The 27,939-nt window shown below is 40.0% G+C and overlaps 1 protein-coding gene across 1 annotated transcript in view; it reads left to right on the top strand.

The window, feature by feature from the left end:
* The window catches only part of LOC144770846 (putative DBH-like monooxygenase protein 2), a 144,052-nt gene that overhangs the window by 78,001 nt on the left and 38,112 nt on the right, over positions 1 to 27,939 (top strand). Inside the window, exons 6-7 of the mRNA XM_078655626.1 lie at positions 16,683 to 16,785; positions 24,884 to 25,050. Of these exons, the coding sequence (XP_078511752.1) occupies positions 16,683 to 16,785; positions 24,884 to 25,050 (270 nt within the window). The remainder of the gene's footprint in view (positions 1 to 16,682; positions 16,786 to 24,883; positions 25,051 to 27,939) is intronic.

The following is a 27,939-nucleotide window of genomic DNA, read 5'->3' as shown; positions in this document are numbered from 1 at the left end:
GAGAAGGAATGGGTAGAGTTTGAAGGGAAAGTGAGTTTTAAAAAAGCATGTATAAAGACGCACCTATAAATTGATACTCATGCATAAATGCAAGGCCAGCCTCCATGGTTGTGGCACACATTGCAACAATATTTTCTGCTCCCCCACCCCCAACTCCCAATGACCTCCTTTTTCTTCAATGAATTGCCACATCTGAATAAACTGGATAGTCAATATCATTGTGTGAGTCTAATATTGTATCCTCACTCAGAGGTTAATAGTTGATATTGTAACATCACTGATGCTGGAGCGTAACACGGTATGAATTCACTTAATTTGAATGTTCTGTGTTTTTTGTTGTTGAACCAATGCATACAAACCACCAGTATTTAACAGCAACAATGAATGAGCGTCAACATCGTCATCATTTAACAATCCATTAAGTGGTGATCACCTCACTAGGAGAGTGAATGTGGTCATTGTAAATGTGGGAAGTGTAACATTGGTATGGTTTATGAATTAAGTTAAAACGTTGATTTTACATAAACATATGGTGATCATGATCTACAAATATCAGAATGCAATGTAATTAACTGGTAGTGGTGGGTATAAATATCAAAAAGTGATAAGGGACTACCATCCATGACAAAGTCTGTTTAGTCAAATCATGTTGGCTTACAGGTTGTTTTACCATATGCAACATTAAATAAATGCTTTAAGACACAATTGGGGTGCTGTTTCCCCTTGTTATATATGGATATGTCCTAGTCTATTACATAGTGCGATCAATGTTCAGTTATTAAAATGATACTAGTGTATTGTTTTTAGGAGGAGATTGTGGAAACTGTGTAAATATACAGAGCACACACTTAGGTGTGCATAAATGGACACACATATGATCAATCAGCTCAATTATATAAACTTGGCATACTCCTTGCCTGTCTGGACTGAGAACATTTGTATTACCAGAGTTTTCTCAGTTACGCAGTCAACTCACATCGGAGGCATGTTTTCAAATAAACTTTCCTGCCTCTACTATACATTTAATTGGTATATTGTTCAATTTGTATATGAAAACATTGGTATTCCACTGTTAGACCTGTCAGCCTTAGGATAGTCTTCCCCCAAACTTTTTCCCTCACTTACTCCATTTTTGCTGGACTTGTTTGTACTGGCCATAGGACTCAGTGCATTTTGCAATTGCTAGCCCATGCTAAAGTTCTTGTGTTTCCTCCACTCAAACATTTGGCTTATACCCAATTGGTATATTGAATTAACATATAAGTTCCTTGTAGATTGGCATACCGTATGCCCAGGGCATTTTAATTAATGTTTTTTTTTTTTTTATGTTTGAAAGCTTTACTTGAGCAAAGAGAGTTTAGTACATAAAGAAATCCGCAATGCAGAAGAAAAATTCAAAAAAGGTTGTTATACAGTAACTAGACTGATATTCAAAATGGAAAGAAAAAGCATTTTTCGAGATTTTATAACGGAGGGGGAAGGGACGAGGTAAAGAGAAAACAAGCTAAATAAAGAGGCAGGAAGGGGAATATGAACACTGTAAGTTCACCAAGTGCAGAATATGGCATACAGATACAACATTGTAAATAAAGCAATAAATATTGTACAGCATAGAAAATAATATAACATTAAAAGCATGTAAAAAGAAATCAAAAGAAGGACAATAACCTTCAAAGGGGGTTTACAATTTTCTTAATTGATATGTGGGATTTTTTCAAGGGCCATACGGTCCAAAAATGTGGTAAGTGGGAGCCAAAAAAGATCTCTGTTATGAGTTGGTTTACATGAAGAAGCAAAGGCTACATCGAGTATGTGGTAATGACAGAGAGTATTCCACCAATATTGTTAGGATATATTAGTGAGAGACTTCCAATTAAATGAAATGTGTTGTAATGCAAGGGCCAGCGTGAGATCAAATAAACCATGGGAATGTGGGGGAAGGTCTAAAGAATCAGAAAGACTCAGAAAAAGAAGTCGTATCGAGTAAGGAATAGAGATTTAAAATATACGAGAAAGCTACAACCAGATCGTATCGCAGAATTTGGAAACAGTAGGACAGAGAAAGAAAAGATGAAGACAATGAGCGTTAGGAGAGCCACAAGTCTAGCAATTAGAATCAGAAGAAGTGGAAAATCTGGAGAGAGAAGATGGTGTAAGATAAAGTCTGTGATAGAGAAAGAATAAAAATTGGGAAAGAGAAGCAGAACGAGAAACTTTTAGAGACTTGGATCAGAGTTTATCCCAAAGAGCAACAGACCAAGCACATCCTAAACCCGCCTCCCAGGAGAGTTCAAGTTGAGACTTAACACGATCTGGAATGGGAGCTAAAAATAATTTATAGATGAGAGAACCTTTGGAAAGAGTAAGAAGTACTTTAAGAAGAGGGTTTTGGGCATTAGAGGAAGACGAGGAAGGAAGAGAATAGTATATATCAAGGATTACGGCCCTAAGAGTGGTGCATTTATGTAGAAAAGAACATGGACAATGAAACAGAAGTTGAAATTGAGGGAAGGAACAGGGTGATGTTCCATCAAAGAGTTGATTATCCACATAACACCTCTTAATCGCCAACTTCTCCCAAAAATGGGCCTATTGTGCATAAGAAAAAGCAAATTATACCAAATAGGATCATCTAACAAAGACTCATGGGTAATAGCAGGAGGGTGAAAAAGGGTGATAGGAGGAAAGAGGTATGTCTAATTAAGGGAAGTGAAGTAGAGGGGGTTTTAGCGGAGAAACGTATAACTTTGTTAAAGGAAAAGGGTAACAACAAGATTTGTTTGAAGGAAAGCCAGAGGGGAGTAAAGAGAGAGGATTCTGATGCAAGCCATCTTGAAGCCTGACGTAATGAGAAAGATTTGTGGTAAAGATGAAAATCTGGGAAATTGACTCCACCATTAGGCTTACCCTTTCGAAGAGAGGATAAAGCAATTCTAGCTTTTTTGTTTTTCCAGAGAAATTGTGAAAGGCTCGAATCAATACTTTTAAAGTGAATAGCAGGAATATGGACAGGAAGCATAGAGAGAATGTAGATTAGAATAGGAGCTATCATCATTTTAATTGAATTCAACTGCCCCACCAAGAGAGACAAAGAGGATTCCAAGAGGAGAATGATTTTTCAATACGAGATAAGACTGCAGACATATTCAAATTAATTGAGGAGGCAATGGTGTTAGAGAACCAAATGCCTAGATATTTAATTTTCGTACTATTCCAAGCAAAGCCAGTGGAGGAGAAAAAGTGAGCGAGACAGAATTTAGTAAGAGGAAGGCTTTCAGTCTTATCTGAATTAATTTTGTAGCCGGAGATTTTAATGAATTTCTAAATGTGGGTATGCATCAATCATTGTGCCACCAACTTAAGTAGTACCTCAAAATATGTCCCAGGCCTGGCACTGCAGCTTGAATGCAGTTTTAGGCTACCATGTTCACTTGGCCTTTAAATCCAACTGCAAAGTACTTAACTCCCCATTTATTATATAAAAGTCATCCCTAAGATAGACTTTAGGTAGCCCTTAGGGCAGGATGCCACGTGGCTAAAAGGTTGGGCATGTAAAGCTACGTTTTACATGTCCTGGTAGTGAAAAACTCCTACATTTGTTTTTCACTACGGTGAGGCCCCACTTCCATAGTATAACATTGGGGATTCCTTAATATATTTGGTAAGCTGTACTCTCCAATTCAGTTGGCAGCTATGTTATGTTTGGCGACTTGGGAATTGTGGTAAAGAGCCTTATTTATTGGTAAAGTCAGGTGTTAAATCACAATTATACAAATTCCAATTTTAGAAAGTTGTCATTTTTCTGTCCTTAGCCCTATTGTGCACATAGCCTGCCCTGGGTCACATGTTTGATGTAACTGACAGTTAGACTTTGTTTATTCTTCACAGACAGTCACACAATGGAGGGATTAGGTGTTCCTGGATGAGCCATCCTCTGACAGGATGGTCGATGAAACTGAGCACAGCCCCACTTACATCCAGATAGCCTGTGATCATACATAAGGCCTCATGACCCCACATTGTTACTGCACCAAGCTAGGAGAGAGCTAGGGCCTGGGAGGCAGGAACTTATAGGCACATCAAAGCCATTGTCTAGAAGCTTCTCTCACCTTTCCGAACCAGGGCACCAGGGTATAAAGTAGGACCTTAGACACCAACTCTTGAGTATACTTCTAGACCTGTGGATATTCTGCCAGGAAGAAGGATGTCTGTGCTGCTAAAAGGCATGCCTCTTTGCTGCACTCCTGCTCTGAAGAAATTGCTGCCTTGCTGTGCTGACCTGCTGCCCTCTTGCCTGGGTGAGAAAAAACTGAACACGCAACTTCACCCTCGAACCCAGGATGTCAGAATGACTTTGTGATGTATTCCTATAGGTTCTGTATCGATCCCCCTATTCCTGACCCTATTCTGGTTAACAAGTTAACTAGCAGCCATCCCATGAGGCAGAAAACCCCCATGATGCAGGAACCGTTATCTGATAAAGCCACACTACGACACAGGATCGTGTTATCTGATTAGGTCATAACGCTTGCCATCTAATTAGACAAGCGATATTCCTCCAGCCCCTGATAAGGCATACGGAGTTCTCAAAACAAATCAAACCTATGACAGACCTGGGAAAAACCCTGCGGCCATTGTTTTGATTTCATCGAGAACTTCAGCAAAAGAATGTGCTAACGACCAGGTCATATGACATCCTTATTGACGTATCTATGTCCATCCTTACGTCAATCTCGGCACCTTAAAGGTATAAATATTACCAATATTGCCCTATGCAAACACACGCGGTGGTGACGAGATCGGAGCAGCCAGACTTGCCGAAGCCCAGAGCAGAGCAGACCCCGCTGGCGCAGCCCCGCCTTCCTGACGCGCTGAGAACGAGAAGCTGCCTTTTCTCCTGCCGAGAAATCCAGCTCCGGCGCTTCCGGGTAGCCCTCGCAGGCAGCCTGGAATATCGAGACCAGAGACGAGAGATACCATCCCTCATTCATCCTAGATTCCAGGTACAGAACTGAATAACCCCTCGCAGAGAATTCTCTAGTCAGTCACTTGGCAAAACAAACTTAACTTAAACTGTAACTTTCTATTCCCGCCCACGTATTAGGCTTAGGTCAGGTACACGGGGTAGGCGTAGTTAGAAACACCAGTTGAGTACGATTAGTCAAATGTATATGTGTATGTATTCATTTTATCCATTTTAAACCATCATATGGCTTAGAAACCATATCAATGTTTTTACAGTATTATTTTATACTTCTGCTTTTAATGTATGTACTTTACTTAACCATACGTATTGCAATAATATCGATCCATTTCTCTTGTATGAGAAAAGAGACTGATCAATAAATAACATCTTTTATTGAACACGCCCGTCTCTTCCTTTTCTCTACAATCTGGTGAGACTAAGAATGCATGTACTGACTGAGTAAAATAAGTCGTCTTTTGTTTTCACACGACTCTAGAGATACACTCTTGATTAGGGGAGAGCAAAGTTGTCATGTTCTATGGTTGTCAGAAACTAAATCCCTTCTTGTCTATCCAGGGAGGTTCAACTCCTCCTTGCCTATTCGAGAAAGTTTCTAGTGAACTCTGAGCTAGCTGGCAAACCCAAAACTTTAAGTCTAATATCGACAGTAGTAGACCTAGTTAACGTCTGGTCTAGGCCTATACTATTGAAGGTATTATTCCAATGCGCAGAGCCTATTGGGATAATAGGAACTACACTACATGGCGCCCAACGCGTTTGGAAGGGCGATAAAACTAACGTAAGACATTTAGAGTAAGTCAGTCGTGCTTTTTCACTCAGACCCCTTTTTCCCATAATACTCCAAAGACGTCTGGAGTGGGTGGAAGGTAATATCCGCCAGACCTCGCAGGAGGAAACTCCTATGTATGGTTCTTGGTTTAGTCAACGTTGAAGGATACACTGTTCCAAAATATTGTGCATCTAATCTTTGTTTCCATAAGAAACCTGATCTGCAAACAAGAGAAATAACCTTCCTGTCGGTAAAATGGTAGACAGTGATGATGAAAGAGAGGCAGTTAGGATAGCAACTGAACTCGCAGCAGCTGATAATGCACTGCAAGACGCTGACCAGGATATAATACTCATCCCGGTCATCAAAAGAAAATCTATAACCTTAAAACTTATAGAAAATGGACTGACACCTAGAGGTGGCACAGTCATATTCGTAATTGAGGCACACGAATATCGGCAGACAGAGGTATACTATTCATGGATACATTTTCCAGCAGCAAATGCTGTAACAAAGTACTTCCACTATTACAAAACAGAGGATCCTCCAAATGAGTACACTCCTTTCGAGGAGGTGGAAGTACCACTTAAATTTCAAGAGCATCTGCTCTTATTTAATGGCGCCCTAAAACATAATAATCACATCACCAGGCTCGGTCCATTAGGTAGACCAGGAGCAACGTGGCCGGTTCTAGCCGGATACACACCACATCCAGACATCGATGGGATGTCTGCAGCAGAGCTTTTAACACAGCTAAAACAATTAATAAAATTACATAGACAATTAGTCCAATATGTGATGCGGACTTCAACAATTCAACCAGCAATTAAAATTCCACAGCTGACCCCTCACCAGGGGAACACAAATAAAATTACACCACAGAACATACAGTCCTGCCTAGGTAAAGTACCGGCTAAACGGGAACAAATACCATTCTGGCTAGCACAAAAAATCACCCAAATAGAGGCGGTGTTTCCAGACACCACCCCGTTAGAAAGACACAGGATTCTGACTATCTGTCTTCCAATGGGAATCGCACCACACGTGGAGGACTGTTACACTTGGGGTACAGTCTTTGCTTCCATCTACACAAAAACGCACGGTGTTCCATCCATTTCGGTAATACCAGATGTGCTAAAACAAATTCAAGACGAATACGGTCCAGAACCTGCCTTAACTCTTGGTATGAAATTACTAAAAGACTTCAAGCAGGTCTCGGCTATATTATTAGCCAACATAAAGGGAGAAGCAGCAAACGTGGCGATCCGCCAGAGGTTAAAGGAGACAGATATAGCAGACCAACCAGCTGAAATTGCCAGAATTATAGAAAAATCCTATGAGGAACTAGGTAGAGATAGTCTAGGTGGAATACCAGTAAAACCACAACTGATTGAAAGTCCTGAAAAAATATTTTTTAATAATAATTCAACATCACAAAAAAAGAGCTGGGATGGAAACAAACAATCCAATCCTAAAGAAAAGAAATTCCAGTCCAGAGGAAGGTCTCCTCGGCGAAGAGAAAAATCTCCGAACCAAAGACACAGGTCACCCCAAAGTGACCCCTCTGGGAAAAGATATAACCTTAGAAATAGGGATAATATAAAGAAGCCTGATAGATATCAAGACATTGATACACGTCCCTCTCAATCTTTTCAGACTTCCTCGCAGAAATCGGAAAGAAGAGGACGATCAGAACAAAGAGAAGAGAGCACGCCAAGTCCAAAGACAAGGAACCTGCTCATCTAAAAAAGAAAATACAATTTCCAAAAAAGAAGGTAGCCAGTATCAAGGTAGTTAACAATGCCGAGAATACTGAGGACACAACTGAAAAACGGAGAATGGGCTCAGACAATGCTAGACAGCGCAGCAGAAGTGAGCATAGCTCGCAAAGTCCTTATGAATCTTCTGGAGACAGTGGACACGAATGAATATCTTCAAGTGGAAACTGCAGACACCAGAGTTAGCAAACCTCACAAAATATATGAAATAACTTTACGTATAGAAGGGGATAAGACTAGAAAAATAAGGGGACTATTTTGGGATAATCTCTCCAAGGGCTATGACATCCTTCTAGCTGAAAAAGACTGGCCACCAGAGTTTGTCAGGGAGTGCCCTCATGGCGAAGAAATAATTATGCCTGCCTTCTCAAATCATATCCCAATTCATAAAAAATATACACTTGCCAGAAAGTGGGCAGTAGCTCAAGCTCCTGCTTTATATAAAAATCATGTAGGATGGGATGAGGACTCTCCTCCTCACAAAATCCAGTTAAAATCACAACCTACTGCACAAAGACAGTACCCAATTAAGCAAGAAGCTAAAAAACAGGTAAAAGAGATCCTAGATCAATTAGAATACCAGGGGGTGATTGAAACTTGCACCTCACAAATGAACAACCCTTTGTTTCCTGTCTCCAAACCAGACAATTCATATCGTCTAGTTTTGGATTACAGACACCTTAACTCATGTTGCAAAACTTTTGCAGTGCAAAACTCGCATAGTGCTGCACTAATGAATAACATAGTGCGCAAAAAATACAAAACAACATTAGACATCTCTAATGGATTCTTTTGTCAAAACATAGCACCAGACAGCAGATATTTGTCTGCGTTCTCAATAAATGGCACTCAAAAACAATTCTGTCGGTTAGCCCAGGGGTACAAGAATAGCCCTGGGGTATTCTCAGCGAGAGTAACAGAGTTACTACAAACATATGATGACGAAGCATTATCTTATGTCGACGACATATACTTAACAGATGATGACTTGGATACTCACTTGAAGAGAGTGAACACCATAATACTTGGGTTCGCAGCAGAGGGTTACAAATTCAACTTTAAAAAATCCAGAATTGCCCATCTAACAGTCCTGTTCTTAGGATATGAATTATCAAGTGAAGGCAAAAGCCTGGCTGACAATTTCCTAGAGAAATGTGCCGTACTCCAAGCACCTAGAACACTAAAAAACCTACAGTCAATTCTAGGCTTCCTAAACTTCGGAAGAACATACATTGCAAATTACGCAGAAAGGGTCAAACCCCTTTATGATCTAATAAAACCAGATTTTAAAAGAACCAATTGGACTCAAATACACACAGAAATTCTGAGATCCTTACAAACAGACATGTTAATTAAAACAAAATTAGAAACACGTGATAACACACGCAATCTTGTGATTTGAGTCATCCCAGGAAGATGCGGATTCACATACCTGACCTCTAATGAGGGAGAAAAGGTACCAATTGCATTCAAATCACACTTGTACACAGAAGCTGAGAAGAAATTCAGCAATAAAAGAAAAATTGTTCATGCAGTTCAAACCGCAATAGCTAGAGAAAAAGATCAAGCTGACGGTAGACGTATCACAGTCAGAACAGCAGAATCAGCCTTTGAGGCATTAACAACACCGTGTAATTTACCAACAACATCATTGAATCAGGAATGGATACAATGGGTGAATTCAATCACAACGGACAAAGTATACTACTACTTTGATCCAGAACTAGAGGAACTGAAAAATCTAGAATATGAAAGAACATTCCCTCTGCCAATCGACATTCTGCCCTTACGACAATACGCTTGCGTAATCTATACAGACGGACATGCTCAACCCTCCGTTTGGGGAGAACAAGCATACAACCCCACATGTGAGATTACAAAAGAAGTGTGGCGCGGAGGTAAACTAAGACCTCTATTAACAAAAACACACTCAGTAGAAACTAATTCAGAACAACAGACTGAAATAATAGCTTTGAAAATGGCGCTAGATAATGCGGATCGCGAATTCCCGACACTTATAGTGTCCGATTCAAATTACTGCGTTAAATCATACAACAAGGATTTGCAGACATGGATTCAAAACGGTTACAAAGATGACACAGATGCAACAATAAATCAGAAACTGCTTTGGGAACAAATAGCTCTTTTACAAAAAGAACTACCAAAGACTCACGTGACACACTCACTGAGTCATCAGCGTGATGGCGTTCACGTTGCAGGGAATTCATTGGCTGAGACAGCCACAGCGGTAGCAACTAAATCGGCTTCCGTAGCTCGAAAAAAGCGTACAGTGAAGTATATTGACGGTGAAACAGTGCTGGCGGTGAGAACGTCATCAAAAGGCGACTGCTCAGCGTTACCGATCAACTATCCACTCAATTACACATACATAATCGATGCAAACTCCGTCCCTTTTGCTCGAATCCCTGGAGTGGGGGATAGAGTAATTCCAAACATGGACAGGAGAAACTTGTTAATAGCAGACGCACATATGGGCGAGGGTCTCAGACACCTCAAACTAAAAGATTCTCTGGAAGAATTACAATCAAGGTACTGGTGGCCAGGCATGAGCCTGCATCATACCATGTTTGTAAAGAACTGCCCAAACTGTAACAGAAATCTCAGTGGCGAGAGAAACGGCGTAATACCGTGTCGTGTAAATCCAGAAAGAATCAACAGGAAAAAACAAAGCGTCCGATTAACATATACAGGCTAGTTTCCACTTATAATGTAGATCACCAGCACTCGGCTGACGTCTGGACTGTTATACAAAGATTTGCGAGTCTAAATGGCATATACGCTAAGAGCATGCTACGTTTGACCATTGTTCTCACTCTAGCCCTCCAGCCTGAGTGGAAACATGGCCAAATGAGCAGAGCACAGCGGGAATCTTCTCACTTCCTTCCTGAGGGATACGGGATGGTGTAAAGAAAAAACCAAGGCATAAAGCAATCTATAACAGAAAGGATATTAGGTTCGGGAGCTGGGTGGGTCAAACATCTAATAAGTGTCCAACGTAGTCTAAATAACTTGCCAAGAAATTCTCTGAAGGGATTCAGTCCGTACGAATTATTGTTTGGAACTAGGATGTTAGTCTTAGACCTCGACAGTCAGACTTCAGTGGTAAAGGAAAAAAGCTTTGATATCAAAGATCATTTGGCTATTTTGCAGGACTTAAACGAAACAAGAAAAGACCTGAGCAACATAAAGTTGAAACAGCAGCCAACAACCACTGAAGAACCACCACCTGTCCCAGCAAGACCTGTCTGGATTCCAAAAGTCGGGGATCTAGTCAGAGAAAAGATCGCGGTAAAGAAGGAATTTGGGCCTTCTTACAGAAAAGCAGTTCCTGTCTTGTCTGTCAACGGGACAAGATCAGTTGTACTACCGCCGCTTGCTGGTAAAAAGGAGAACCGAGTTGTATCCATCGACCTGGTAAAACCACAACATGTGGCCGATAACAAATAGTAGGCCAAGTGGACTCCCGAGAAGTAGTAGAACACCAAGATTTGCTACTAACACAGAGGTTCAATCTAAGAGGCTAATCACATTCGAAACGCCTACAGAACCACAACAAGGACTATGCAACAATGCAATGGAACTTAGACCTCTGAAAACCCAAATAAAAACATTTAGCAGAGACACACCAATCTATAATGAAGTAACAAACGACTATGCAAGAAACAGTAATCCTGAAGCAATTGGAACAATTGACAGAACTGCATCCGGCTACTTCATAAACTTCGATGATTCCTCTGAAGGCTTCACTGAATCAAAAACACAGCCATCAACAAAAACCTTTAAAGATAAAGTTAAAGTACTTTTGAAACAACTAAAAGAAACATATCTGATTTCTCCATGGATTGAATTTTGGGTGGGTTTTGGTGCATTTATCCTCATACTTTGGCTCATCATGATACTAACTTTGGGACGCTTCATTGAGGGAAAATATGCTAAAATGGACACAGCAAGTCAGAAAATCAACTTGATCCTCAAACCACACACATCTTCACACGTCGAGAAAAGAGAACTTTCTTCAGTCAACTTCACAGCCAATCCTATACCGGGTGGGGTAGCATGGGACAAAACTGACTACGAAATTTATGGTCCGGTCGAAATCCTGAAATATCCACACCAAATTAAGATCTCGTTGAGTGACTTTGTAAAACCAAGCTCATTTGATGATGATTGGGACTTTGAAAGTATAAATAACATGATGTCTGACTTAGTAATGTCTGCTAAATTTACCAAACATGATTATTTGCAGGGTTCGACAAATTATGATAGTATGTACTGTTATAACCACTATGGTAACCATTTTCTACATAGATCTGCACAACCTAGAAATGTTTTAAATTATAATCAATGGGAACATTGTGCAACCCCTCCAAAAGGAAGCTCAAGAACCGTTTATGACAAATATTCATACTTTTCAGGTTTTAACACAAGTAATGCTGAAACATTTTATTTCAAATTGTCAAATAAGACAGGGACAAAGACCATGATAACAAACACGAAATTGATATATTCAGACTCATTCTTTGAACAAATGAATACCTTTGGTTTTGATTATTGGGACAAAAATGTTGAAGTAAAAAGTGTTTGGGGTACAAAAGAATGGCAAGTACAGGGTATAGAATCTTTGTTTAGAGCCTGCATGATCCCAGAACAAATTATATTTTTAAATGACACTGTTCAACATACTACCTGTCTTGGCTTAGCCAAAATCAAAGACTTAAATAAACCGTCTATTCCAAAACCAACAATGAACAGCAATAGCTCAACAGATGAGGAGATAGGCGTAAATTATGTATTAAACCAAAACAGATCTCATCCTGATTGGAAACAGTGGTTGATCTGGCCCACAGATACTAATAACTGTCAAGATAGATTCCTGAACAAAACACAGGGGTTCAAAATGACCAGGCCAGACCCTAGATATTCCCAAAGACAACACCCAGGAATAATAACCACCTACAGTGTGGGCAAATTATGCCTTCAGTGGCTACAAACTTCCACACTGGCAGAAATTAAGCAACACCTAACTTTACTTACTATTGGTGCTGACTTGCGTGATTTCATTATGGGACCGCGCAAACAGCGTCAGAAACGTTTCATAGCAGCCTCTGTATATGCAGCATACAACGAGGCCTGGAAGGTTACTCAAATTGAGACAGCAGAAAGTATACGGGAAATTGACCGTATTAATTTGGAAAAATCACTTTCTGTAGTGGACAATGGGTTAATGACTCTGTCCTCCAGAATTTTTTCTCTGGACAGCATTGTGTCTTCAGCAATCGACATATTATCGCAAGACTTACTGTTGTTACAACACGGCCAGTCTCAATTGCGTTCTATTGTACAGCTTGGCTGGACGTTACAAAATCTGCGTTCAGGCTATGTGCCTTGGCGTTTAATCAACACAACGTCACTATTCAATATCTTTAACCTTACTGATAAACAAATCAGTATGGCACAAAAGGGTGCTGATTATACAATCCTGAGCATTGAGAAACTCGAGAGATTACCAGTGACAATGTCAGAACGACCTGTCAGTGAATGGATAATACATGGGATAATTAATATTCCAATATCAACCTTCAGGTTTCAATACTGCCAAAAATATATACAGGCTGGCATGTACGAAAAATTGGGAAAAGGGTACATTAAAACAACATGGAACCTGCCCTATTCACATGCATGTGTCAGTAATAAAGGACAGAAAGTGTTTCTTAGTGGCAATAATTGTGCAATGTCACTAAGCGGTACACTTCTGTGTAATGGAATTAGTTTGCATGGAGCCTGTGAAGGGAACTCAAATAACCTTTCATGTCACCAGCTAGGCGCACCTGCAACAGAGATAGAACCATTCTTTCAAAGACTCTACAATGGGAGTTACATTCTAATTGTAGATCGCAGATGCTGTAGTCTTATGCCCGGGACTCCTTATCTCGTAACTACGACTGCGAAGGTCAAGTGCTGTGGACGCTTATTGTTCCCCAGCTCCCTTCCAGACAGGGAGGCAAGGGCATGGCCCAACTTGAAAATTACTTCTATTCGAATAGATACTTTAAGAAGAATGAAAACAGTGCTTCTTCAGACGCCGACCAGGCTCACGTCATCAAAAGAAACGTATGATCTCCTAGTCGCAAGGACGACTGCAGAGATTCACTCCTTATTATCAACTAATTCCCCCATACATTTCGCAGAAATCCTGAATGAAATCTTAAATATTTCTGATACCAGTGGAGTCCCAAAAGTATTTAAGACAGTATTTTCGATGGCATTAACACCATTCAAAGCCATACTGGGTATTTTTCCAGATTTCGTCCATTCGATTTTTGGCGGACTTCCCCTCATTTTGGGACTAATTGCAGGAATCCTATTCTTGGTCCTTATATTTCGTTATGGCAAACCTTGTCACAGACAAAACTCCTGCGACAAGGGAAGAAACAATCCTAGCCATTGGATACCGGGACCGGATATCAAAAATCCTGGGACTATCCCGGCTTAGAGACCTGAACATGACTTGGTTTCTTTCATTTCGACCTATGTGGCATCGATGTGTTTTACCTGTATTAAGGTGCTTGCTATGCGGAGAAGAAAGCGTGTTAGACACCTGTCTGACTCTACAATCAGATGCGCCAATGGATGCAGAAACATTGTTGAGTCCAATAAAGGCTCATGCTTTGTGCTGCCCTCAACGGCTACCAATCCTGATGACGACATTCGTGGAGGCTTCACCACTACGATTAAGGGGTAGTGAAGTTCAAGATGAAAGCAGCATTGATAAGGTACGACCTTCTGTCAGCAATACAAATCAAAACGTCAATGGAGACAATCATGCGCACAAATGCATGGTTACACCTTTTTCCGAGTTAGTGGAACTCTCCCAGGAAGCTGTTGACAACTTTTTCGAGAGTCTAAATGATATGATGTTCTCACCAGAACAGAAATAGAGACTTTTGAGCGAGCTCGCACACGGCGTTCCCTGAATTTGGCCTTCAACTAGAATAGCAAAATACCATGAACAATTTTCCCTCCAGTTCACGGACGGCTACCTTTTTTCAGCAGCCCCAAAATACTTCTACATATTTTTCGGGACACTTATCTTCTGCTTAAAGTAAGGACTATTCTTAGAGAACTAAAATTTCTAATTTTAGATAGTTTATAGACATTAGCTGCCCGCTGGTATGTTCATAATTATTTTATTTTGTGATGGAATGGTCTCGAACCTTTTTTCTGTATTAAGAGCCATTTCATGTGTAAATTCTCAAATACAAATTAGGGATAATGTATAGATATGCGTGCTTACTTTAGCGTTATTCTACAGCTTGAGTGTATATGTTACATGTGACTGTTTTTTCCATATATTTGATAATTTCAAGATGCATTTATGTATTTTGGGGTGGTAAGGTATACACGATACCCTACGGTATGTTTTACTATGCATAGATTCGTAAATATGTCCATAGTTAGCGTGGAGTGGGTGTGATGTATTCCTATAGGTTCTGTATCGATCCCCCTATTCCTGACCCTATTCTGGTTAACAAGTTAACTAGCAGCCATCCCATGAGGCAGAAAACCCCCATGATGCAGGAACCGTTATCTGATAAAGCCACACTACGACACAGGAACGTGTTATCTGATTAGGTCATAACGCTTGCCATCTAATTAGACAAGCGATATTCCTCCAGCCCCTGATAAGGCATACGGAGTTCTCAAAACAAATCAAACCTATGACAGACCTGGGAAAAACCCTGCGGCCATTGTTTTGATTTCATCGAGAACTTCAGCAAAAGAATGTGCTAACGACCAGGTCGTATGACATCCTTATTGACGTATCTATGTCCATCCTTACGTCAATCTCGGCACCTTAAAGGTATAAATATTACCGATATTGCCCTATGCAAACACACGCGGTGGTGACGAGATCGGAGCAGCCAGACTTGCCGAAGCCCAGAGCAGAGCAGACCCCGCTGGCGCAGCCCCGCCTTCCTGACGCGCTGAGAACGAGAAGCTGCCTTTTCTCCTGCCGAGAAATCCAGCTCCGGCGCTTCCGGGTAGCCCTCGCAGGCAGCCTGGAATATCGAGACCAGAGACGAGAGATACCATCCCTCATTCATCCTAGATTCCAGGTACAGAACTGAATAACCCCTCGCAGAGAATTCTCTAGTCAGTCACTTGGCAAAACAAACTTAACTTAAACTGTAACTTTCTATTCCCGCCCACGTATTAGGCTTAGGTCAGGTACACGGGGTAGGCGTAGTTAGAAACACCAGTTGAGTACGATTAGTCAAATGTATATGTGTATGTATTCATTTTATCCATTTTAAACCATCATATGGCTTAGAAACCATATCAATGTTTTTACAGTATTATTTTATACTTCTGCTTTTAATGTATGCACTTTACTTAACCATAAGTATTGCAATAATATCGATCCATTTCTCTTGTATGAGAAAAGAGACTGATCAATAAATAACATCTTTTATTGAACACGCCCGTCTCTTCCTTTTCTCTACAATCTGGTGAGACTAAGAATGCACGTACTGACTGAGTAAAATAAGTCGTCTTTTGTTTTCACACGACTCTAGAGATACACTCTTGATTAGGGGAGAGCAAAGTTGTCATGTTCTATGGTTGTCAGAAACTAAATCCCTTCTTGTCTATCCAGGGAGGTTCAACTCCTCCTTGCCTATTCGAGAAAGTTTCTAGTGAACTCTGAGCTAGCTGGCAAACCCAAAACTTTAAGTCTAATATCGACAGTAGTAGACCTAGTTAACGTCTGGTCTAGGCCTATACTATTGAAGGTATTATTCCAATGCGCAGAGCCTATTGGGATAATAGGAACTACACTACAACTTCAAGGGCTAGTCTGCAGTCCATGTTTCCGAAACTTTACTACACACTGTAAAAACACCATCCTCTTCTGCTTCCATTGCTTGGTAGCTATATTTGCACTACATAATTCACATTGTCACATTTTGGTGTAAATGTATTTTAATTCAAAATGCCGTGTGTGTCACATTTACTGTTTTACAAATGATGCATCAGTGTATAAAACAATCCTTTGAACATCAGTAACATGGCCTGCTTATTCCCTGTCTCTATGTTGTTATAATGATATTCTTTTCTTCCTTGCCAGGCATTCACATTCCCCAACAATGCTGGCATCCCGCTAGGTAATGGTGTCGCTCCAAACTATGTCCGACTAGAAATCCACTATAACAACGTAAAGTTGCAAAGCGGTAGGTTCTCGGGTGTGGGTACCGTCACTCTCTTTCACTTCAAGTGTGCATGCACTATTTTATCAAGTATATTCCTTGGGATCACAGATGTTGCCCCTTTCATAGGCTTCTTAATTCCCGATTATTGAATCCAACACTCCATGATTGTAACAGTACTCATGTACATGGTAATCTAATGCATTTTCTTGCACCAAACTGAAAAATGATAATGTGTCCAATTAGGAAAAAAGGCGAAAACAAATACATAACTAAGCAGATACACAATACATTCAAATGACTCTCACCAACTCGAAGCAGTACATCAATTGTAATATTAATTTGAGGCAAACTTTCTGTTTGATATTTGAAATTATTTTAATTATGTATGTCATTATGGTGCCTCATATATTGGAGATATATTTCACAGTTTCCGTAACTATTTCCTTTTCTTTTATATTTTGCAGTACCAAAGTCCTTCATTAAAAAACATCTTGAAATATTTAAGGTGAAAGGACCCTCTTCTGGCTTTCAGATAAATTGGTCAAAGAAGACATATTTCTCTCTTACAGAGTTGTCGTCATTCCCACAATACAACTGTCCATTTCTGAAATCTAGACAGTGCTTTCATTATATTAGCATACATATATCCAAGGAGAAGGAATGCTTCAAAGGACATAATTTAATGCCAGAAGCGGCATGATGGAGGGCAGATATGGTGCACAGGAGGGCCTTTACATTGACCCTGTGAATGTGTTCTGCATTGTGAAATATGGTTATCCTGGTGCCATTTACTGAGAGTTGACAACGATTAAGTCAGTAACCTTTAATGTACAAGATGAACCAGTTAAATATATAGCTATATAAGGGTATCATATTATAAATTCTGCCACCTGTATCAGTAGATCTATGGATGACAAACAAAAAGAAATTCACTATATAAATACAGGTTCACCTGGAACCTGTTGCTTTTTGCTTAGGTCTATTTGGTATTTGTTTGATCTGAAATGTAGGAAAGACATCACCTAAAATGTGGTATAAATTTGGGCATATTAGTACCCTTCAACTTGTCTAGTTATCCACCCCTCTTAAGTTCTAATCTCTTGGCGTGGTCTGCAAATCAGAAATATTCATGCTCAAGTAGGCAATTGAACCAGCCTTCGCTTCTTGTTGTTTATCCTCTAGCTTTTCTAATATCTACCATAATGTTGGTATTTGAGAATGACCAATACTGACTTTAGACCCTTTTGTAAAATTTGCTGCATGAGCCTATAACATGCTTTTCATAGTTTGCATTACTAGCTTTGATCTACTTCTGAAAAGAGCCATTGCCCACAGTCTTTAGTGTGAGCAGACCAAAGAACATTTGTGCCAAATCTTTAATTCTAGAACCTGCTGCAGATATCTCTTAATTGAGTGAAGGTGCCATAGTTTCAGCATGTTGAGGCCTACCACAAAAGTGAACACTCATCCAGATTTAACAGATTCAACAATATACTATTTTTTAAAGACATGTGAAAGGTTCCTCATCTTCCTCTGCTTTATCTTAGTAGGAGCTTACCATCATATTGAGAACCTAGAATTACTTACACAAGGGAGGTCTCGAAGATAATAAGTATTGACCTTGGCCACGTGATTACAATCAGAGTCCATGGCCATGTTATTAACCAATTCTTGAACTGCGCCCATCACTTGGTGGTTTTTCTATTCATATGAGATTATAATAGGCTTTCTTACTCCTATTTGGAGAAAATTGATTAACTCTTCATCTTGCTGTTGAAGGTCACCTAATAGAAATCATACTGTACAAGGAAGTGGTGCCTTGGTGGCTTTGTCCTGCCCACATTTGTTTTAATTCAATTGTTTATTAAAGCAACTTTTATAAAGGCAGGCCTGTTGAGTGCAAATTAGACAGATAAACCAGGTGGCACTGATAGCTCTTGTTGTTAGACAACTCTAGTTCATGACCCTGGCATGGACTCCAGTCATCTCAGGATCATGGATACTAAGATGATTTAATTGAGTCACCTTGCCCTTGTACCTTGCAAAGCAGAATAAGAATTAACGTTTGTATGCTAACTTGAGTTAGCATACAAAAGCAAGTTCAAGAAGAATATCACAACTTGAGAGAGGATACCACCTGAACATACGAAAAGCAAAGATGTTTTGCCCTACTTATCCAGCAATCACTCAATGGCATTCCGGCACTAACAAAAATCTCAGTTAAGTGAAAAGGCCATGTTGCTGAAAGTTTTCCTACTGGGTCAGGTCTCAGGAGCTCCTGAAAGAAGCATTTTCATTATTTTTCACTGACAGTACTAATAGACACAACCAGAAGCTTAAAAACAATCATAAATCAAAGCCTGACATTCTCCTCCTTACCAAAACGTGGCTTACGAAGGAATGTGTCCCAGATATACTAGCAGCATTACCAGATAATTTTTACATTTTGCAGGCCAATCGCCCCTCAGGGATTGGACTGCAAAATGTGGTGGGTGGTGGGGTTGCAGCTAATATCCATAGGGGTCATCAGTTCACTTCTCTAAAGGTTACTAGCTCACCCTTAGTCGACAGCCTAGTCCTGAAATTTAAATCCCCATCATCATTTTTTATTTGTGTCCTCTTTTATAGACCCCCCAGCACATGCCTTTGCTTCCCCAGGCATAGGGTGAAATGATATCTCATCTTGTTATCAATCATGCCAGAATGCTGATTATTGGTGATTTCAACTATTGGCCCAACGATGCAAGGGAGAGTTCCAGTTCAGTGGAACTGACAGACCGCTTAGTTGGGATAAATTGCACCCAACACGTAAGGGGTGCCACATACATAAAAGGGCATATTCTAGACCAAATTTGGACAGCTAACCTGGAGATCTTCCTTCCCGCAATCTCCCCATGTATTTGGTCGGATCATCATATCATAACTTGTTTCCTCTCTGTTGCTCCCCCATCCAAACCTCAACATAAAACAAATCTAACGTCATGAAATTGGAGATACACGAATATGGATCTCTTTGGCTTGTTTTTAACTGACACGTCCCCCTCCGCTCAGGAGTCATTTCAGTCCCAAGGAAAGAGCATCAAACGGTGGCTTGAGAGGGCAAGTGAATGTGTCGCTCCGCTCAAGAAAATAAAGATCTTGAGACCCCATGAGTCGCAAAGTTGGTTTTCTGACAACTTAAAAATTAAGAAACTTGCTCTAAGACAGGCTGAACGCAGCTGGAGGCGTCGCTATCTTAGTGACAAGAGCCATTTATTCAACCCTCCTGAAAGAATATAAAAAAGAGTTCCTCCACACTAAGGAAGAATATTTCTCTCACAAAATTCTTAATTGAACCGATAAATCTAGAGAGATCTTTTCCATAGTTAATAAGCTCTCTAACCCAGATAGGGTCACGCCGAAGTTGGCCCTGTCACAGTCCCTATGTGACTCTCTTAATTTATATTTCACTGAGAAAATTGCTGCCATCAAAGCCAGCATCCCTTCTTCTATTCCTCCCACATCCGTTTCAAACACTTGCCAGAACCTAGTCCAGATGAATCAATTCCCCCCGATCTCAAAGGAGACCTACTTCGATCTACCAAAAAAGGTTGGCTCCAGCTCTCCCACTTATTGATGTCCCCCTCATGTACTTCAAGAAGCTTTTTCTATCCGTTCTGATCCCCCTCTCTCATTTCTTAACAACTCACTCACCCTTGGCATTGTTCCCGATATATTTAAGAGTGCAAAATTTCTTCCTATCTTGAAGAAACCAAGCACGGATACGTCACTCCTTAGTAATTATCGCCCCATCTCAGTAGTCCCCTACTTGAGCAAAGTCCTCAAGACCTATGTGGCAAACTGTTTGAGTTCATTTGTTGAACATTCTCAAATATTAGATTCCCACCAGGTAGGAATTAGACCTGCCCATTCTACGGAATCTGTCATTCTTACAGTCTTGGATGAACTTAGGAATAAGGCCAACAATGGCGCTCCCCAGGCCCTGGTCCTTTTGGACCTCTCAGCTGCATTCGACACGATCAATCATACTATTCTGATCGACCGTGTCAGTAATGCTAAGATCCAGGGTCTGGCATTGAAATGGCACTCTTTTGTCCTAAGCAATTGGTTTCAACCAGTGCGGCTTGGTAACTTTTCTTCCAAAAAGAGGGAATTGACATGTGGGGTTCCCCAGGACTCCTCTCTCTCCCCCTCCTTTTTAATTTGTATCTCTGTCCCCTAATTTGGTCCCTGAGAGAAAGCAAGATAGGAACGTACAACTATGCTGATGATCTTCAATTGGTGTTTGGCATCAACTCCTCAGCATCGTCAGTATCCAACTTTCAAGCCACCATGATCTTATAAGTGACTGAATGAATAACAACCAACTTAAGTTGAACCCAGATAAAACTGAGCTGATTCTCACGTCTGGGCTTCCAATTCGTGGCACTCCAAAGTTTGGCCAACCTTTTTTGGTAACTCCCTTGTGCCAGTTAGTTCTTCCAAAAGTTTGGGAATAGTGATTTACAAACACTTGTCCATGAACACCCAGATCGGCTCAGTGGTTACTGCTAGCTTCTTCCAACTGCAGAGAATAAGAAAGTTCAGCAGATTCTTGTCCAGGGAAACGTTGACCCTGGTAATCTTAGCTTTGGTTATTTCCTGATTGGACTATGCTAATTCATTGTATGTTGGCATCCCAGGTTATCAACTGAGATGCCTGCAGTTGGTTTAAAATCAAGCCGCTAGACTTATTTTTCATCTACCTAAGTGCCAGAATGTCAAACCTCTAATGAAGAATATACATTGGCTACCTGTGGCCAAGAGGTGTGCTTTTAAGCCAGAATGCACTATCTTTAACCCCTTTAAAGCGTTGTAAATAGACCTCCCCAGTGCTGCGCTGTCCATTGGAACTAGTGCTGAATGGACGTCCAACGGTCGTGCGCAGCACTGGGGAGGTAGTGGCCGTGACGACCGTTGGCCGACGGCAGCAATTAAGGGGTTAAAGCCCTTCACAGCAATAGTGCAACCCTCAGTTCTTCCAAGATCCAACGCTACATCCCCTCTGGAGATTTGCGATCTTCCCACTTGAACCTGCTGGCAAGGCCCTCTTAACGCAAGAAGCACGGTGGCTCTAGATTAGCCATCTTGGCCCTCACTTATGGAAACCCCTCCCTGTGGAGTTACGATCAGTGACTTACTATGCCCAGGTTAGAAAACTGCTTAAGACACGGTAATGTATTCAAGCATATGGTGATCTAATCTAGTTCCCTCCTGCGGTTCTCTTCTCCTTAGCGCCATGAAACCGTCTGGTGAACGTGTGCTCTATAAGTGCTTTTAACATAACATAACATCAATGCTGCTATTGAGATGTCACTGTACAGAAACATTAATCGGAAAAATAACCTTCTTATTTATGTCTATATGTACAACATGTAACAGAAATCTAATGAAGGTCAAACATGGGCCTCAACTCTTGAAAAGCTAAATACTCACATATCAATAAACAACACTCTGGCAATGAGTGGGCTCTTGCATTACAAATATAAATTATAATCATAAACACCCATCTGTACTGGGTGTTCTGCTCAGTATTTATATTGTAGTTTATATGTTGCAAACCTGCCCATTAGCAGCAGTGGGATAATGACAGGGAATACTCTAAAGGCCCAAGGGCAAATGGTCTGTAAAGATGTACCCCACTTTTCCAACCAACAAAGGGTTAAAGGCATTGTGTATACATGACTTAATATGGAAACTTCAAATATGTAGTCATCTAATTAGTCTGACATTTTAGATAGCAGATGCCTCAGTATGAAAAGAGAGAATCAGACCTTAAAATCGGTCCAGGTATTTTATAACCAAAGCAGTACCTGCATGATGTTGTAGAGAAATAAAAGAGCTCAGACATACTCAGCATAGCCAGCTGAACAATAATCTGCATGAGGAGGGCCCCTTTGTTTTGGGTTCCATGGAGCTAATGCAATGACAGAGGTACTGAAGGAAATGTGTTGCAATAGGGAAAGTGCCTACATATGTGCCCATGCCAGAAAGAGAGAGGGCCTGAGTTTTAGAAAGTGCTTAAGCATACACCCTAGGTAATTTTCTAAGTGTCCTAACGTAAAAACACAAGGAGGGCTTGCTTTGGCAGTCATCAGAAAGTAATATTAGAGTTATAGTATTTTAAAATGTACATTTACTTTGACAATAGTTCAAATAAACAAGGATGTTGTTAGAACAATCCTAGGAAAATGGACTCTTAAAAAATTATTTTAAGAAATTTGAGGTTCCTTAAAGGTTTCTGCTGCATAATAACACAATAGGTCCATTTGGAGTGTTTCTTCCAGATGTAAAATATAAAATGCTCCCTCATATGCACATCTGCTGCATGTTTAGACTGGCATGTCCCTTGAATAGTACATTAGGAGACCAGATTTAAAAAACTAGTTATCGCTGGCAGGGGTAGAGACAACTTTTGAGAGGGTTGGTATGAACATTGGACTTTCCTTCTAGATGTTGCAGAAGTTTTATTGGTGGGTGCATCGATGATAACTAGATGCAATGCCCTACTGGAGTATTAGTTCTAACTGGTAGCAAGAGCATCATTTCCTTTGTACAATTAGTCTTTTAAAGAATATTTCATGTAACAGAGGGCACTATCTTCAGGTCACTTGACAGACATGAGCTATAAGTGGGGATTAATCTAAAGGCATGCTACTTCTTGATCCTCTGGTTGTGTTGAGGTGTTATATCCAGTTGGTATTGGCTCCCCTTCTACCATTCCAATCACAGCTAACCAAAGAAGGGTAAAGAATTGTATTTACTTTGTTGCCAGCCTGTGAGTAAGCTTCTGTGTTGTGAGAGAAGGTTAGGCTAATAACCCTAGGAGGCCCACAAAAGACATATTGTGTGGTCAGGCACCAGGATCCTAAAATGTGCAATACAAAAGGAATTGACAGTGGCATTGGATGCACGTAACAACTTTTTTAGACACTTCATATTACAAAAGGATTTTCTGAATTAGCATAGTATAACCCATTTGGATAGTCTAATCTTTGAAGCACAGTGACCTTTCAGGTTAAATCCTCTCTCAATGCAAAGTGTTGGAGAAGTCAACTACCATAATGATCTGGGATAAAAACCACTTCTTGTTCCCACTTTGCGGAGTAAGGTGTGTTTTTTCATTACTTTCTGCACTGAGCAGAAATGAAGCTCCAGTAGAGACCACTGCTCCTACAATCTGACACCTGAATGGCAAGGCGGTTCTTATCACTGGTTACCTCACACCTCCATTCTTTTTCAATGTGACAGAATGATAAGTGCATTATATCGTGACATGTTACAGCACGCCTGCACACCGGGGAAACATTCAATGTGAGATAGGATGCAAATGAATTATAGGAACAGTAGGCAATAAATTGCAAATAGGGATAGATGAGCCCCACTGGAACTGTTTCAGAGTGATTTCATGAACTTCAGTAAAAGATGATACATAAAATGTAGAATAGAGAAAGTACTGATGCTTTTTAGCTCAACCCTAACAGAAGTGTGGCAGCTACAGGGTTTTTACATGATCTGATTGGCTGGCTGCAACTCTGAACAAAATGTTGCATCCGTTATTATAGAACTTTGGAACATATTCCGAGAATGCCAAAAAACTGTTTGAAAATGGCCATAAGGGGGCTGGGTGGATACAGCTTTGTTTTTGTCTGTGAAATTCAGTTATTTTAACCTAGCTAAAATTTTCTTTCCATACCTAACTATCACATCACTTTAACCCTCTCCGTCTTTTTCTCTCTTTCAGTCTCTGCCCCTCTTTCTCTTTATAAGTGGATGTGTATGTGTGTGCATTCACATATATAAACATTGAAAATACATTTATTAAATATAAATACAATTTAAAAGAGTACAACATATTGCCATTTAAAAAATGAAGTGCAATATTGAAAATAAATGCACAAATCCTTACCAGGTCTAAATAAAGGAAATCCCAAATAATGGTAGCCAAACATTGTGGTGGTCATAACAGACATACAGCCTGTTAAGGGCATTGAGTGTCCACCTGAACTCTGAAAGAAATGCTATTACTGTATTAAAACTGTTTTATTAACACAAGTATTGTGTGTCTCTTTTCCTCAAGGGCGGAAAGACAGCTCTGGCATCCGGCTGTATTACACCCCAGTACTAAGGGAGCATGATATTGGTGTACTGTCAACGGGGCTTATTGGAAGAGCTTTTAGCTTTATCCCTCCAGGTGCAGAATCATTCAACCTTTACTCACTCTGCAAAACTGATCTTTTCAATAAGGTGAATAATTGTTATGTATTTATTTAGACAGTCTGTTGTTTAGCCTGAATATATAGGATAATGTACATGTGAACTGGAATGCTGAAGCCCCCATTGCACTTTGGAATCACTGAAGCAAGTACCACCACAATGTCAATTTTGACTTTAAAACAATGTGTAAGAGGCACAAGCCTACACCCATATTTTAAGTGGGACATTCAATTAGCTTCCCACTACACTCTGCTTTCATTTGTTTGCCGTGTATATGTGAGCAACGATAACAATTAGTCTTAATGAAGGCATTTTCTTACAGGTGGCAGAGGCCATTGGTTTGAAGACCAGTGATTCATAGAAACCAAGAATGAGTGAGGTGTTGTCATGGCCAGTATAGATGTTACCATAGCGACCATATGTTTCTTTTTATTATTGTTATTGTTTTCCTGCAGTTGTCCATATAAGTGGTTGTGTGAAGCGGTATCTTGCTGGCCCACCGATTCAATTGTATGGCCGTCATACAGGAAGTGAAATTTGACATTATACTTTGTACAGGTTATTTGTCTTTGTGGGTCAGTTGGATGGCTTTTGATTTCAGGCCAGTTTAAAAAATCTTAATGTGAATAGGTAATGCTCTCACACAGCATTATGTATCATCAAGTGCTTTTACGAGGTAGAAGTCCTCTCCTTTGAGTTTACAAAGCATCCTTCCAAAACATTAATGATTTGTTGTAGTGATTTTGGTTTAGCAGCTCATAGTGGCATTTCCATAAAGATGATTGGAAACAAGCTGGAAAATTGCAACTAGTTTACAAAAATACTTTGACAACAACTCTTCCTGACATTAACTAATAATTTAAACATACAACAAACTGCTTTCTATGTTTCTGCAATATATATGCAGCAATGATATATTTAAAAACATATTAGTTGAATAATGAAGGTGCATGGGTGGGATATGGCAAAGTAAATCTCTAGTCTTTGTAGTTCAAACTCCCAATCCCCTGTGTTTAATTTCTAGGTACATATTTTTTAAGTAGGTAGGAGATGAAACTTTGCTCTGTTAGTCTAATAAGTAAACACCTGTAAGGGCTTCTTTCACCAAAAGTAAGTCATAGCCCACTTCATCTCAGAATAAAACATTCTGGCATTTGGGACCAAGAACTAATCATACATAGCACTTAACTGGCAATTCGAATCATAATATAGATATAAATGTTTTTCACTATGGAGTCCTTCAGTTCTCAAGAGGAGGCCCTAATTAATTACTTATTCATTTGCATTTCGAACAATTTTCCTTCTATGTCCACATCCTAAGCCTGCTGCTTAGACTTTTGCACACTAATTTTAAATGTTAAGTCCTTTTTGAAATCACCATACTCCCAAATAAATTCATCATCATCACTTCTCCATAGGACTTGACCATTGAACAATGTGAGGAGGACTAGCCAAGAGTTGACATGACATAGGCAGTTTTCCAGGGTGTCCATGATCATTCAAAGCACAAGTATTTAGTCTCATATCAGAAATATGCCAGAAGCAAAGATAAAGTGTTGCCTCAGCTTCCAACATTAACAAGTAACATGATAATGAGGGAGGAACTCTTGTTAATGTGCCTCTTTGAACCCTCTCTTCAACAGAGGGGAAAGGGAGAACCAATTGATTTTAATAAAGTACTCTTACCCACCACTACCACTGCTGGTTCTCTTCATCCTCAGTTTCTCACCTAGTGGCCCTAGTGTATTTGGGTGGTCTAAACGATTTTGGTAAGGGGAGCTCTATTTATTGGAGGGTGCTATGTTATCATACATAATACGAAATGCATATAGTTCATCCCTATACTGATTGTGTACTTCCTTACTGAGGGTTTATTAATAAGGTTAACACCAAGTGAGGATGTCCTAAGAGTATACAATGTACAAAGATATCTAGGGTTGACTTGTTTCAAGCAATAACAATCAAATACAAATAGGTTTTCTGGCTTTCTTCAGGACCATCAACCAAAATTTCTAGTGACTTATTTTCAAGGCTGTACACTATGTGTGTGGCTCCATCAACTGTGCATCCATGATACACTGCACAAGCTTATACCAGCCATTTATATGAGGAACTTCCCTCATCTTTATATCTGTGAGAAATGGTAGAGAGACATTGGTTATTTTTCATAGCCCGTTTTTGCAAGTAAAATTGTAATTAGTAGAGCACTCCACACATAAATTGTGATTTAGGTTCTCAAACAATTTCCATATAATCTTACAATACAATCGAAAGCCAACACACACTGCATTAGTGATAAGATGGGCTCATTACTGGTGCAAACCAACATATGTGAAGCATATGTGAAGCAATGTGAAGTAATAGATACAGACAAAACAAAAACAAAACTAAAACCTGGACATACATTGGTTTCATATAGTTTAAATTCCCCAGGGGTCCAAGAGGTGGGAGGGCACTTTAGCCGCACTCTACAACAGAAAAAAGAATATTTGTCATGCTGTGCAACCTGCACCATATTTATTTGTGTTAGGAAATCATTAGCGCAGAAGAATGCAGGAATAGAGTCTTGAGTCGGTGCATAATATTTGCATATCTTCAAAGTGTGTCTGTGACTGTTCTTCAGTGGCTAAAGGAACATCTTGCTACAGCAACGGTATAGCTAGGTTCAGAATTTGAACCTGCAAAACCATAGAAATTCAGCTGTTATAGTTAGAGTTATATCAAGTAACTATAACTCATACCCTAAGGTAACTATCAAGCGTGCCCCTCCCATACACAGTTTTCTCATCCATAATTTTACAGAAAATATTGCCGAAAAGGTATCAATGATGTCATATAAGATGTTATGAGTGTTTTAATATATGAGGAAATTAGCTGTGCATGGTAAGAGTGTGAGTCATTGTTACCTTAGGGCAAAAA

This window comes from Lissotriton helveticus, chromosome 7, assembly GCF_964261635.1.
Source record: "Lissotriton helveticus chromosome 7, aLisHel1.1, whole genome shotgun sequence".
Lineage (NCBI taxonomy): Eukaryota > Metazoa > Chordata > Amphibia > Caudata > Salamandridae > Lissotriton > Lissotriton helveticus.
This window is presented reverse-complemented; position numbering and strand designations above follow the sequence as displayed.